This window comes from Chiloscyllium plagiosum, unplaced genomic scaffold (assembly GCF_037043375.1).
Source record: "Chiloscyllium plagiosum isolate Xiang-an unplaced genomic scaffold, Cpla_swu_hap1 HiC_scaffold_20, whole genome shotgun sequence".
Lineage (NCBI taxonomy): Eukaryota > Metazoa > Chordata > Chondrichthyes > Orectolobiformes > Hemiscylliidae > Chiloscyllium > Chiloscyllium plagiosum.
In genome coordinates this window covers 38,853,849-38,867,911 of record NW_028270158.1, presented here as the reverse complement: position 1 = coordinate 38,867,911, position 14,063 = coordinate 38,853,849, and the positions used below count along the sequence as shown (strand labels likewise).

The 14,063-nt window shown below is 40.9% G+C and overlaps 1 protein-coding gene across 1 annotated transcript in view; it reads right to left on the bottom strand.

Moving 5' to 3' along the window:
* Positions 1 to 14,063, bottom strand: part of arhgdig (Rho GDP dissociation inhibitor gamma) — a 59,809-nt gene that overhangs the window by 32,091 nt on the left and 13,655 nt on the right. Inside the window, exon 3 of the mRNA XM_043711560.2 lies at positions 5,271 to 5,354. Within this exon, the coding sequence (XP_043567495.2) occupies positions 5,271 to 5,354 (84 nt within the window). The remainder of the gene's footprint in view (positions 1 to 5,270; positions 5,355 to 14,063) is intronic.

The following is a 14,063-nucleotide window of genomic DNA, read 5'->3' as shown; positions in this document are numbered from 1 at the left end:
TTAAAAAGGTGATCAATGAGTTAGCTCCTCAAAGTTTCATTCTGAGTTGCTGTCCTTTATCATGACAGGAATTGAATGTAAAAGTAAGATGTCATGCTTCAATTATTCAGGACATGAATGCGATCATATCTTGATTATTACGTGCAGTTTTGTTCTTCTTGCTTAAAGAAGGATGTAAATGTATTGAAGGTGGTTCTGTGAAGGGTTATTAATTGAGACCAGGGTTTTCTTTTGGGGATGTATTGGATACGCGGGGCTTGCTTTCATTGGAGTTTAGAAGAATGAGCGCAGATTTTATTGAAGTGTATAAGATCCTGAAAGGTGTTAAGAAGGATGTGGAAAGGATGTTTCCACTTGTGGATCAGTCTAGAATTAGGGGCACTTTTTTAATATTCTCGGATGCCCTTTTTGGACAGAGTTCAGGAGAATGTAATTCCTTTTATGTGATTATCTGTCTTAGAAGGAGGTGGAAGTAGTGCCATTTTCTTTAAGACAGAGTAGGTAGAATTTTATGAGACAAGGAAATCAAAAGTTATTGAAGGTAGACGGTAATATGAAATTCGAAATACAACAGATCAGCCATGACTGTTTCACAACTACTGACTTTTTTAGAGATAGTGTTGCTGAACAAAGAGACCTTGGAGTGCAGGTTCATAGTTCCTTGAAAGTAGTGTCACAGGTAGATAGGATAGTGAAGAAGGCATTTGGTATGCTATCCTTTATTGGAGAGAGTATTGAGTATAGGAGTTGGGAGGTCATGTTGCAGCTGTACAGGACGTTGGTTAGGCCACTTTGGAATATTGCGTGCAATTCTCGTCTCCTTCCTATTGGAAGGAAGTTGTGAAACTTGAAAGAGTTCAGAAGAGATGTACAAGAACGTTGCCAGGGTTGGAGGATTTGAGCCATATGGAGAGGTTGAATAGAGATGGAAATGTGTTTCTGGAGAAGGGCTAATGCCCGAAACGTCGATTCTCCTGTTCCCTAGATGCTGCCTGACCTGCTGCGCTTCTCCAGCAACACATTTCCATCTCTGATCTCCAGCATCTGCAGACCTCATTTTCTCTTCGGAGAGGTTGAATAGGCTAGGTCTGTTTTCCCTGGAGCATCGGAGGCTGAGGGTTGGCCTGAGAGAAGTTTATAAAAGCATGAGGGGCATAGATAGGATAAATAGATCAAGTCTTTTTCCTGGGGTCGGGGAGTCCAGAACTATAAGGCATACATTTAGGGTGAGAGAGGAAAGATACAAAAGAGACATAAGGGGCAACTTTTTCACGCAGATGGTGGTGCGTGTATGGAATGAGCTGCCGAGGAAGTGATGGAGGCTGGTACAATTGCAACATTTAAAGGCATCTAGATGGATATATGAATAGGGAGGATTTGGAGGGATATGGGCCAAGTACTGGCAATTGGAACTAGATTAGTTTGGGATATCTGGTCAGCATGGACGGGTGGGACCAAAGGTTCTGTTTCAGTGCTGTACATCTCTATGACTCTTTGACTATATAATACAAATTTATCTTTTCTCTTTATACACACTGACAAACCTGCTTTTTATTTGCATAGCTTTCTATTCCTTTGCTAAATTACAAGTATATTGGTCTCTGACTATACACCATTCCCCTAAAGCAATGTTTGTCCATATGAAAACTTTCTGAACTTGGTCAAGTAAAACCATACAACTTCGAGCCCTATGCTTGGAGCAGTGCTGTCAGAGATAATTCGACAGCCATAACTCTATCAAGGCAGGGCAAGGATATATTTTGATTTGCAATAAGTGCACATGCAAGCATTACCAGGAATAAGTGTTGTCCCTCCTCTATGGCATCAATGTAAAGTCAGAGGCAAAAATACTTTGCACAACTACTAGGCGGGATGTTTCCAGATTATGTGAAATTGGAGTTGATTTGCCACAAATCCATTTTAAAATGATCAACTAGTGATTGATTACCTATGGAAAACAGTTCATTCTCTGAAATTGTTATTGCTAGAAGACATATTTTACAGAGGAACTTCGATTATCTGATTATCGATTATCCCAATTTCGGATTATCCAAAGAAGATTTCAAGGTCCCGCAAAAACGTTATATGAAAGAGGTAAGTGTATTTGATTTACCTATACTGAAGAACATGTGAAAACACTGGCAAGAACAAAGAAACACGAGTGGCTCAAACATCAGCAACTGGATATTTTTTAGGTAAAGGTTGTTACACAGACCTTTGCAAAGGTAAGTGTTTTACAGTATTACCATCACTTTACTGGGCTGTTCATTGAACAAAAAGGCCGAGAATGTAAACGTATGCGAGAGGCGATGCTTCTGTCTTCCTTTCACAGGACTGAGTTCCCAGAAACTGACAAAAGTTGTTGCAATCATCGAAGCTGTTCAGGAACTTGTTTAATGCTGTCTTCACCACTCTTTGCCAAATGCTAACTACTGCTGCATTTTTAAAAACGTTTTCTCATGTTATCATTACTTTATTTTGTTCATCATGTGAAATATGTGTCTTCTTGCGCTCAACACATTAAAATTATAGATTTAAATAAATTCTCCAGTAGAGCACAGCATTAGATCACCATGGTTTCCCTTGTTTAAGGTAAAATCGATTATCTGAATAATCAATTGTCCAAACAAAATAGTGCCCACCCATCTCGTTTGGATAATCAAGGTTCCTCTATATATGAAGTTGAATTTCTAACAACTCATACGACCTTTTTATAATGATCAGTTTTGGCATCACACTTGCTCTTGTCAGATACCAAATAAGAAAATAAGCAATTACTGGAAATCCATCATTCACAGCTACATCAGCTGCCAACTCCAATGAAACATAAATTCATTGTACCTCTAGGTTCACTTCATTGCCATTTAATCTGACAGTTCTAGTTTCATGCACAGATTACATCATCTTTCTTTCAACCCGTGCTAGCGACTAAGCAAGTTCCAAGTCAGAGACTGTAAAGAAAGATGATAAATTTTTATTTAAATGGTGTTTTGCACAACCATCAGAATAGCCCAAAGTGCTTTACAACCAACTAATTACTCCTGAAGTGCGGTCACTGTTGCTGGAAAGATAGCAACTGATTTTTGCATAACCAGTAATATGGTAATGATCAGCTAATCTGTTTTAGTGATGTTGATTCCGGAATAAATATTGACCAGGTGGTTTGAGAGAACTTCCTGCTTATTTTAAATATAATACCATGGGATCTTTTAAATCCATCAAAGGGCTAGATTGAGGGTCAATTTAAAGGCTCATTTGAATGACAATGCACTGCAGCTTCAATCTAGATTTTGTGATCAAGCCTCTGAATTGTTCCATTCTTAAAGTAGGGAACTTTCCTACAGTAACAGCCTTTTTCCAATGAGAACATTCAGTCATTAACTTAAATACAACACTTTAGATGCTTAGAAGAGTGAGGAAGCACGAGGTGATCCGAGGAGAAAATGCTTTATGAATGAGTGCTAAATCAGAATATTGTTGTGGGTGGGGTCTCTCTGGTAAGTATTTCTCCAGCTGTAATTTGGATTAACAACCAGACTTCAATTTAGAACTTGGAATGAGCAAGTTCATAAGAAACTGAGTTGGTGGCAGTGATGGTTATCTGTCAATCAGCTGCAAGTGGTTGCTAAAATAGATATTAGATTAGAATCCCTACAGTGTGGCAACAGGCCCTTCGCCCAACAAGTCCACACCAACCCTCTGAAGAGTAACCCATCCTCCTCTGAATAATGCCCCAAACACCATGGACAATTTAGCATGGCCATTTCACCTGGCCTGCACATCTTTGGACTGAGAGAGGAAACTGGAGCACCCAGAGGAAACCCACACAGACCCGGGAGAACCTGCAAACTCCACACAGACAGCCACCCAAGGCTAGAATTGAACCTGGGACCCTGGCACTGTGAGACAGCAGTGCTGACCACTGAGCCACCATGCCACCCATAATTGTTGCAGAAAACAAATTTAGAAGTTGCAGCTAGGGTGTGAGACATCAGCTCTCTATAACAGTAGACAGTTTTTATTACAAGTGAGGAAGTACAGAGTGATGGAGAGTTAAAATACCTGTGAATGGAGTGCTAAGTCACAAATTTTGGTTCAGAGGAGGAAGAAGGTGCTAGTTTTTCTATCTTTTTCTAACCTGTAGTAGCTGTTGAGTGTACTTTTGTATACAGGCTTGGAGACTATAACATGCTCTCATATTAACAAACTAAATTAATAACTAATGGACAAATTTGGGGCAGATGTCTTTATGAATGGAACCAAATACAGATTTTGAGGATAAGGATCCATCAGTCATGGTTCACAAAGGAACAAACAGCATAGGTCAAACTAGAAATTATATTTTTCTGAGTATGTTTGAGGACATGAGGTTCAATTAAAGCACAGAACCTCAAAGGTGATCTTTCTTTTTACCTAAACCATGCTCCAGTTGGCACAGGGTCAAGTGAATCAGGGAATTAAACACGTGACTCAGAGAGTCATGTGGGAAATAAGGGTTTTGATTGATGGTCTTTAATTGTGACATGCAACATTTTGAAGGAGCCTGAAGAGTAGACTCTACGAGATTGTTTACTCCACTGGGAAATTTAGAACGTGGGGACATTGTCTCAAGATAACAGGCAATCTTTGAAGAGTGAGTTGATGAGAATTGTTTTCATTCCTTCATTCAATGCAATCATGACTGATCTTCAGCGTCAACTCCACTTACCTGCCTATTCGCTGTATCTCTTCATTCCCTAAAAGACTAAAAACACTCTATTTATCCCAGCCATAAGTACATTAAAATCTATTTATTCCAGTCATAAATATATTAAAAGCAGGAGCAACCACAATCCTCTGGGGTAGACAATTCCGAAGATTCACAATCTTCTGAATGAAGAACATTTGATTTCATAAGCAAAATGTTTAGCTGTCTTCATGGATTTTTTTGTTGGTTTTGCAACCCATTCAACCTGGCATCAAATTGGGGTGTGCGCTTCCTGAGCTCCAAATTTTAAAAGTACCTTTACTCATCAGAAAATTCAAGAAGGTGTCTTGAATCTTCATATTATAATGATAATTTCATTGAGTCAAAAGGATGAACACGAAGATTAACCTGTAATTTAACTCTGACATTCACATTACACGATGGCCAATGAAATAAGGATAAGGGATATACAACATGCTGCTTTGTTATAAATTAATACTGTTTATGTCAATATTAAATTCAACAGTTGTCAATCTAACACTTAGTGGAATACAAAGTCCATAGTTTAACTAAAAATTTTTACCTGTTAGATCCATGAAAATGGGCTCAGGTGCAGTAGGACTGACCAGGGTCAAACTTGTTACTTGAACGTTGGGAGTTTTGGGATCTGCAAGAGGTAAACATTCATCAGAACAGGCTTAAGTCAGTGGTCTTTACATGCAGCTGAGTACTGAATCTTAAAAGTGGAATCACAATGGTTCGAGACATGAGTTGACTATGGTGGATTAGAAAATGTTACAGGGAGGATTGACAGTGGACAGGCAATGGCAAACATTCAAAGAGTGAATGGGTGAGCTAAAAACATTGTTTATTTCTATCTGCTGGAAGAGTACAAAGAAAACAGTAGTCAAAGCATGGCTTATGAGGGAAGCTAGAGATCGTATTAGATGTAAAACAGAGGCATACAAATTGGCAAGAAAATAACAATAGATCTGAGGATTGGAAGCAGTTTGGAAGTCAGAAAAGAAGAATCACAGGATTGTTAAAGAAGGGGAGAGTAAGTTTGCAGCGACCATAGAACTGACTGTAATACTTTCTATAGGTATGTAAACAGAAAAGATTGATGAAAACTAATGTCGACCTCTTACAGTCAGAAACTGCGGAATTTATAATGAGGAACAAAGAAATGATTGACAAACTAAATTCATACTTTGCCTCTGCGTTCACAAAGGAGAACACGAATAATGGACTGGACATGATGGGAATGTCAGGCTCAGACAAAGGAAGAAACTGAAGCAAATCTGTATTAGTAGAGAAATGGTAATGGAGAAATTGATGGGATTGAATGCTAATAAATTTCAGGGCCTGACCAACTATATCCCAGAGCACTAAAGGAGGTGGTCCTAGAAAGAGTGAGTGCATTGGCAGTCATCTTCCAAGATTCATTAGACTCTGGAACAGTTCCTAGAGATTGAAGACTAGCTTATTTAACCCCACTAATTAAAAAGTGAGGTAGAGAGAAATCAGTGAGTCTGATGTTTATAGTGGAGAGCATGCTAGTCTCCATGATCAAGGATTTTATTTCAGACCATTTTGAAAACAGTGTTAGAATTAGACATAGTCAGCAGGAATTACAAAAGGGAAATCATGCTTGATATATTTACTGGAATTCTTCAAGGATGTAACTAGTGGAGTTGATCAGGAGCAGAATATAAGAATTAGGAGCTTGAGTAGGCTGGCCGGCCCTTCAAGCCTGCTCCGCCATTCAATAGGATCATGGCTAATCTGTTTGTGGACTCGGCTCCACTTACCCGCTTTTTCACCATTTGTTTTAATTCCTTTAAGTTTCAAAAAAATATTTACCTCAGCTTTAAAAGTGATTACTGTAGTAGCGTCAACTACTTCCCTGGGCAGGGAATTCTAAAGAATAACAACCCTCTGGGTGAAGAAGTTCCTTCTCAGTTCAGTTCTAAACCTGTTTCCTCTAATCTTGAGGCCATGCCCTCTCGTCCTAGTGGAAACATCCTATCTATTTCTATTTTATCGATTCCCTTCATAATTTTATATGTTTCTATAAGATTCCCCTCATTCTTCTGAATTCAAATGAATATAATCCGAATCTACTCAGCCTCTCCTCATAGCAAACCCTCTCAACTCTGGAATCAACCTCTTCTGCGCCCCGTCCAGTGTCTGTATATCCTTTCTTAAGTAAGGAGACCAAATCTGTATGCAGAACTCCAGGTATGGCCTCACCAGCACCTTGTACATCTGTAACATTACTTCTCTACTTTTAAACTCAATCCCTTTAAAAATGAAGAACAAAATTCCATTTGCCTTCCTAATTACTTGTTGTACCTGCAGACTAACCTTCTATGATTCATGCACAAGGACACCCATGTCCCTGTGCAAATCAGCATACTGCAACTTTTTACCATTCAAATAATAATCCATTTTGCTGTTACTCCTACCAAAATGTATGAGTTCACATTTACTAACATTGTATTCCATCTGCCAGACCTTTGCCCACTCACTCAATGTATCTATGTTCCTCTGCAAAGTTACTCAGTCCTCTGCAAACTTTGTTCTGCCATTTATCTTAATGTCATCAGCAAATTTTGACACGATACACGTGGGCCCCAACTCCAAATCATTGATATGAATTATAAATAATTGTGATCCCTGGGGCACACCACTAGTAACTGCTTTATTATGAACTTTATTTCCGCTTTCAGAAGACTTTCCCAAAGTCCAAAGTAAGAGATTAATGTGGAAAATTAAAGCAGATATGTTGGGGGTAATGTATTGAGGTGAATAGAATGTTAGTAGCAGACAGGAAACAAACAGTGGGAATAAATTGGTCTTTTTCTGAATGGCAAGAAGTCATTAGAGAGATACAACAGGCTCGGTTCTGGGATCCCAGCTATTCACAATGTGTGTTCATGATTTAGATGAGGGAACTGGATGTAACATCAAAAAAATTTGCAGATGGCACAGAGCTGCATGAAAAGGTGAACTGTGAGGAAGGTTCATGATTTGGACAGGTTGAGTGAGTGGCCAAATGCATGGCAGATGCAGCATAATGTGGATACATGCAAAGTTATCCACTTTGGTTGCAAAAATAAGAAGGCAGATTATTATTTGAAAGTTGAGAGAGTGAAATGTTCAATGAAACATGTGTGTCCTCATGCAGCATTCACTGAAAGTAAGCATGTCAGTACAGCAGGCAGTAAAGAATGCAAACTATATGCTGGCCTTCATAGCAAGAGGATTCAAATACATGAACAAGTATGTCATGCTGCAATTATACAAGACATTGGTGAAGCCACACCTGGAATATTTTGTACAGTTTTAGTTTCTCCTTATAGAGTCATACAGCATGCAACAGATCCTTCGGTTCAACTCATCCATGTCGACATAGTCCCATTCTAATCTGACCTGGTCCCAATTTTCAGCTTATGGCCCATATCCCTCTAAACCTTTCATATTTATATAGCCATCTAGAAGCCTTTTAATTATACTGCCCCTTCCACCACTTCCTCTGGCAGCTCTGGGTGAAAACGTAACCCTCAGCTACACCTGACGAATCTGTTAGAGTTCGTTGTGGAGGTAGCTAGCAAGTTAGACAAAAGAGAGACAGTAGATGTAATCTATTTGGATTCCTCGAAGGCCGTTGACAAGGTGCCACACAGGAGGCTGCTAAATAAGATAAAAGCCCATAGTGCTAGAGACAAGGCACTGGCATGGATAGAGGTTTAGCTGACTGTCAGAAGACAGAAAGTAGAGATTAAGGGTATTTTTTCAGGATGGCAACTGGTAACAAGTGGAATTCCACAGGGGTCAGTGCTGGTGCCACAACTATTCACATTACACATTAATGATCTGGACAAAGGAACTGAGGGCATTGTTGTTACATTTACAGATGACACAAAGATAGGTGAAGGAACAAGTAATGGTGTGGAAGTGGGGACGCTACAAAATGACTTGGACATGCTAGGAGAGTGGGCTAAGAAGTGGCAGATGGAATTTAATATGGGAAAGGGTGAGGTTATGCACTTTGGTCAGAAGAATAGAGACTTTTTTAAGTGAGGAAAGATTTCAGAAGTCAGAAGCACAAAGGGATTTGGAAGTCCTAGTTCAAGATTCTTTTAAAGTTAGCATGCAGGTTCAGTTGGCAATTAGGAAGGCTAATGCAATATTTGCATGCGATTCAAATGCACTAGAATACAGGAGCAGCAATGTACTGCTGAGAATCTGGTTAGACTGCATTTGGAATATTGTGAGCAGGTTTGGGTCTGGTATCTAAGGAAGAATGTACTGACATTGGAGGGGATCCTAAGGAAAGATGTTCTTACTTTGGACGAAATGCAGCAAAAGTTTACCAGATTGATTCCTGGGATGGTCGGACTGACATACGAGGAGAGAATGTGTCGGTTAGGATTGTATTCACTGGATTGCATAGAAACCTATAAAATTATAACAGGACTAGATAGGTTTCATGAGGGAAAGATGTTTCCTATAATAAGGGAGTCCAAAATCAGGGATAATTGTTAAAGGATAAATGGGAAGACTCTTAGGATTGAGATGAGGAGAAACCTCTTCTCCGAGAGAGTTGGAAGCCTTTGGAAATCATTACCACAGAGAGTGGTTGAAGCCAAACCATTAAATGTTTTCAATAAGGAGATACAAAGAACAAAGAACATTTACAGCCCAGGAACAGGCCCTTAGGCCCTTCCAGCCTGAGCCAATCCAAATCTACTGTCTAAACCTGTCGCCCAATTCCTAAGCATCTGTATCCCTCTGCTCCCCACCTACTCATGCATCTTTCCAGATGCATCTTAAATGAATCTACCGTGCCTGCCTCTACCACCTCTGCTGGCAACGCATTCCAAATGCCCACCACCCTCTGTGTGAAGTACTTGACTCGTGTATCCCCCTTAAACTTTCCACGTCTCACCTTGAAAGCGTGACCTCTCATTATTGAATCCTTCATCCTGTGAAAAAGCTTGTCTCTATCCACCCTGTCTATACCCTTCATGATTTTGTAAACCTCAATCGGGTCCCCCCTCAATCTCCTTTTTTCAAATGAAAATAAACCTAACATACTCAATCTCTCTTCACAGCTGGCACCTTCCACACCAGGCAACAACTTTGTAAACTTTCTCTGTACCTTCTCTAAAGCATCCACATCCTTTTGGTAATGTGACGACCAGAACTGTACACAGTATTCTAAATGCAGCTGAACCAATGTCTTGTACAATTTTAAGATGACTTGCCAGCTCTTATACTCAATACCCCATCCATTGAAGGCAAGCATACTATATTACTTGTGGCTAAATGGATTGAGGGCTATGGGAGGACAGTGGAATTAGTTATTGAATTCAATGATCAGCTATGATCATATTGAATGGTAGAGCAGGGTCAAGGAGTTGAACAGCCTATTCCTGTTCGTATCTGCCAAGTTTCAATGAAAGGGTTGTTAATTGATGTCATAGATAACAGAACAACATTCACAATCTTTAATGAATGGTGGTTTGTCAATGGGAGATTTGATCCTTAGGGCTACCATTTCTAGCGCACACTTCAAATCTTTAATCAAGTTGCCATCTTGAACTAAAGGCAGGCTTCACTGGCTTAAAGGTTCTTTACCATTAAAAGTATTCAGGAATATTACACAAATGTCAAGGTTATGAAAGTGCAAATCCAGCAGAGTTAGAAAGGCTATAAAAAGCAATAAAGGAATATAAAGAAATAAGAAGTACCAGAAGTATTCTTAAAAAGACAGAGATACCATCAAAAGTTAAAGTAATATGTTGAGAAAGAGTAGTATACATTTGAAATATATTGAGAAGGAGAATGTGGCCTATTAAAGATGAGTGCAGGTGAGACTATAAGATGGAAGATTTGTTACAGAAACACTTCTACATGTTTTCACAGTGGAGGAAGAGGCTAAAGTAATAGTGTTAGGATCCCAACTGATAGTAATATTGGACTAATCAGATCCCACAATGAAACCTGTTATGGTAGATCAAAAGAAGCAAATGAAATTTGCTAACGTAACGCTATAACATGCGTTACGTTAACATTAATGCGCTATAACGCGATTGACAAATTGGGGACATTGTTTCTAAAGGGCAAACTTTTAAAACGTGTTGGCTGTAACACAATTACATCACCAACACTTTAAGTGCTGTTTCTAAAGCACGTTTTTTCTATAACATGAGATTGCACCATCGTGTTATAGAAAAACTGACAATATATAGAGAAATCAGTGAGTAAAACCTTAATAAAAGAACAAAACAAAGGGTTGAATCTTCCCATATTCTGGTTGTGTCATTTTTGTTGAGTTTAATGTACCATTTCTCAGTGTGAAGCCTAGTGATTAACTCCAGTCAGTACTTCTATAATACGATGGTTGTGTTCTTGCACAACCCTGCATTATAGAAAACTCACGCTTTAAAAACATTACATCGCATTACAGTCAACACACGTTTTAAACGTTCGCGCTGTAGAAACTGCATCCCCAATTCATCAATCGCATTACACCGAATTTGCATTGACAAAATGCACGTTATAACAGAACGACCCTAATATACCAGGCCCCTGTGGTTCTCCTCCTGTCCGATGTTAGCCCAATTCTCCCACAAAATATAGCCAGAAGTACTTGGTGCTGCTAGGATATTCCAGCATCCCTGGTGCCGGTGCCATAAAATCAGTCCGGGTCTACCCTGCACAGTCCCTGTGAATTATCCTGAAGACAGTGTCACATGTTGTGGACAGGCACCTCGACATCCTGGTGATAAAGTGGTGCAGAGAAGGGCTGACCTCTTCCCCAGGACTGGCAGTAAAGGCCAGGCATTGCCAATCTGATCTGAAGTCGGCACCCAGGTCAGTATGGTCACAACCATCTGGAAAAATATCTACCAGTGTAGGAAGTAAGTCAATAACCTTCACTGCTCCACTGGCTAAGTGCTACACTCTTCTCTGTGCTATACCATACTTCCTTTATCTTTGTTTACTTCTTTCCCACCTACATTCATGCTCTACCACTCTTACTATTGCCTGCAGCAGCTTTCCTCACTCGCTGACACTCTCCTCAACCCTGACACCACCAACCCTGCAGGGCCTCTGTGCTGCCTACTCACTTACCCAAACAGCTCCCCACCCTTCTACGAGCTGCATCAGCACTAGGAATGCCATTCACTTTCACTTCACTCAGTCCTTTCCTTTCTCTCATTGCAGGAGAAAATGGCCCATAATGGTGGAGAGAAAGCTAGAATGGATGAGGAGGGACGAAATATTCGTCTCTTCACCCATTACAAGGAGAGTTTGGGCCTGGACGTAAAGATCAAGACCAGTCCCATTGAGATGCAGACACGTCCATGTTTCAGAAACCAAGAAAGAAGAATTGGGAGTCATTGTTGTACCATTCTCCCACTATTGCCACTGTGAATTTCTTATTAACATGCCAAGATGTATAATCCCTGGTCATGGTGCTTTTGCTCTTTTGACAGCAGCTTGGCTGGAGACAAGAGGACCCCTGCAGGATATCCCCTTATCTACCTCTAAGAGAACAGAGAGGCCTTAGAGGAAGTACTAGAAAAGCTGTCTTCACCATCCTTCATCAGCTCAGATACTGACATCTCGGTAAGTATCTTTTCTAGATTAGAGTCAAGACAACATGCTGGCGAGCATTGATTGCCATGACTGCAGTTGGAAGGAGAAAAGACCCAGGTCACTGGCACTCAGAAGACTGCTGGAGACCAGAGACCTGTTCAGTCATTAGTAGGGCACGACCTCATACTGTTGGTTTATCAGGGACTTCATACAATTACATAGTCAGGCACAGGAAAAACGGGCAGGTTTGTCAGAGACACTGGGCAAACTGACACAAAGGCTGTAGCATTGTTATTGGGATCCCACTGCCTCAGGCATGAGGCCATCCACTTCCTCCATCTAAAGGTTGGCAGTTGCATGGAAGCCAGGTCCAGAAATCTCAGAGAATGATTGATACACATGCAGCCATTAGTGCTCAGCACTAACAGCAAGGCAATGAGGGGATGAGGGACCAGGACTTCACACCAGGTGCTTTTTCCCCACAAGTAGGACAGCAGGCATCGAGCCAGAGAAGGAACCATTTACAGCGCTAACATCAGCCCCACGCCCAGACACCTCCTCCCAGACACACTGGAAGTCCCTCCACCTCTTCCTGCCTGCCACCCACAGCTCTGATGGGGCTTCAGGTCAAGGACAGGGACAGGAGACACTCAGCACATTAAACAAAAACACCCATAGGATCACCAAATCTCCAAAGTAAATGTACTTCACTGTAAATCAGTCTCCCTCCACCCTCGCTACAGAACACGGGAATGCACTGAGACACAGTCGGAGGGAAAGAAAGAAAACCTTCTGAGGTCACACCTGAGAGACATCAATGTAAATAAGTTTCCACTTTTGTAAATGTATGCTCACTTTCCACCTCCAACTGTGTTTGTGAGTCCCTGTCTAGCCATGATTACAGCATGTTACATGCTGTATGTTAGTCTACCTGTTAGTCAGTGCTATATTAGTCAGTGCTCCCAGTTGGGATGACAGCAGTTGCTGTTCCATGTGCAGACAATGGGTAAACGGCAGTTGATTCCTACTTTGGCAACTCAGCTCCAAGTGTCTTTCAGCTTCAGTGTAAGGCAGATATGTTGCCCTTTGAAGGGACTCACTTTGCTTGAAGCTAAAGTCCCCTCCATCACGGAATAAAGTACTTTGCCCATCCACTCCATGTGCAGTTGCTGCCATTTATATCTTCATTGTGCCCTTGGTACTTGAAGCACAATGGAAGGCAGCAGTGGTCCCTCTTCAAACAGTGAGTCTCATGCTCCATGTCTCTGCCTTGTGAATCCCCAAGTGTAAATATCGCTTTCTTGGTGGCCTTTCCCTCAAGTCTATTGGCTTTACACTTCCCCAAGTCACCACAAAAGAAGTCTATCTCAGTTTGCATCTGCCTACTTCATACCTCAAGCTCCAGGCATAGCAAAAAAAATATATCATACAGTCTTCCCATAGAAGCTCGGGTGCTTACTGCCTACAGTGGATGACACTCTCACATGACCCCTACCCCTCCCATGATCTACCTTCCCATCTTGTATCTGCACTAAACTGCACGGTATGTCAGAAATATTGTGAGCCTTTAAAGTGCAGCCAAGGGGGGAAGCATTGAAATACAACACAAGGCAGGGGTGTCATAAGCAACCCGGTAAGTGCAAAAGAGTAAGCACTAAAAGAGCAAGCAAGCAGTCTGAGGTGAGTTTGATTCATGAGCTGTGTGCCTGCCCCTCTGTATTGTCCGTATAAGTGTATTTCAATGAGAGGTGTCCTTGTGCTC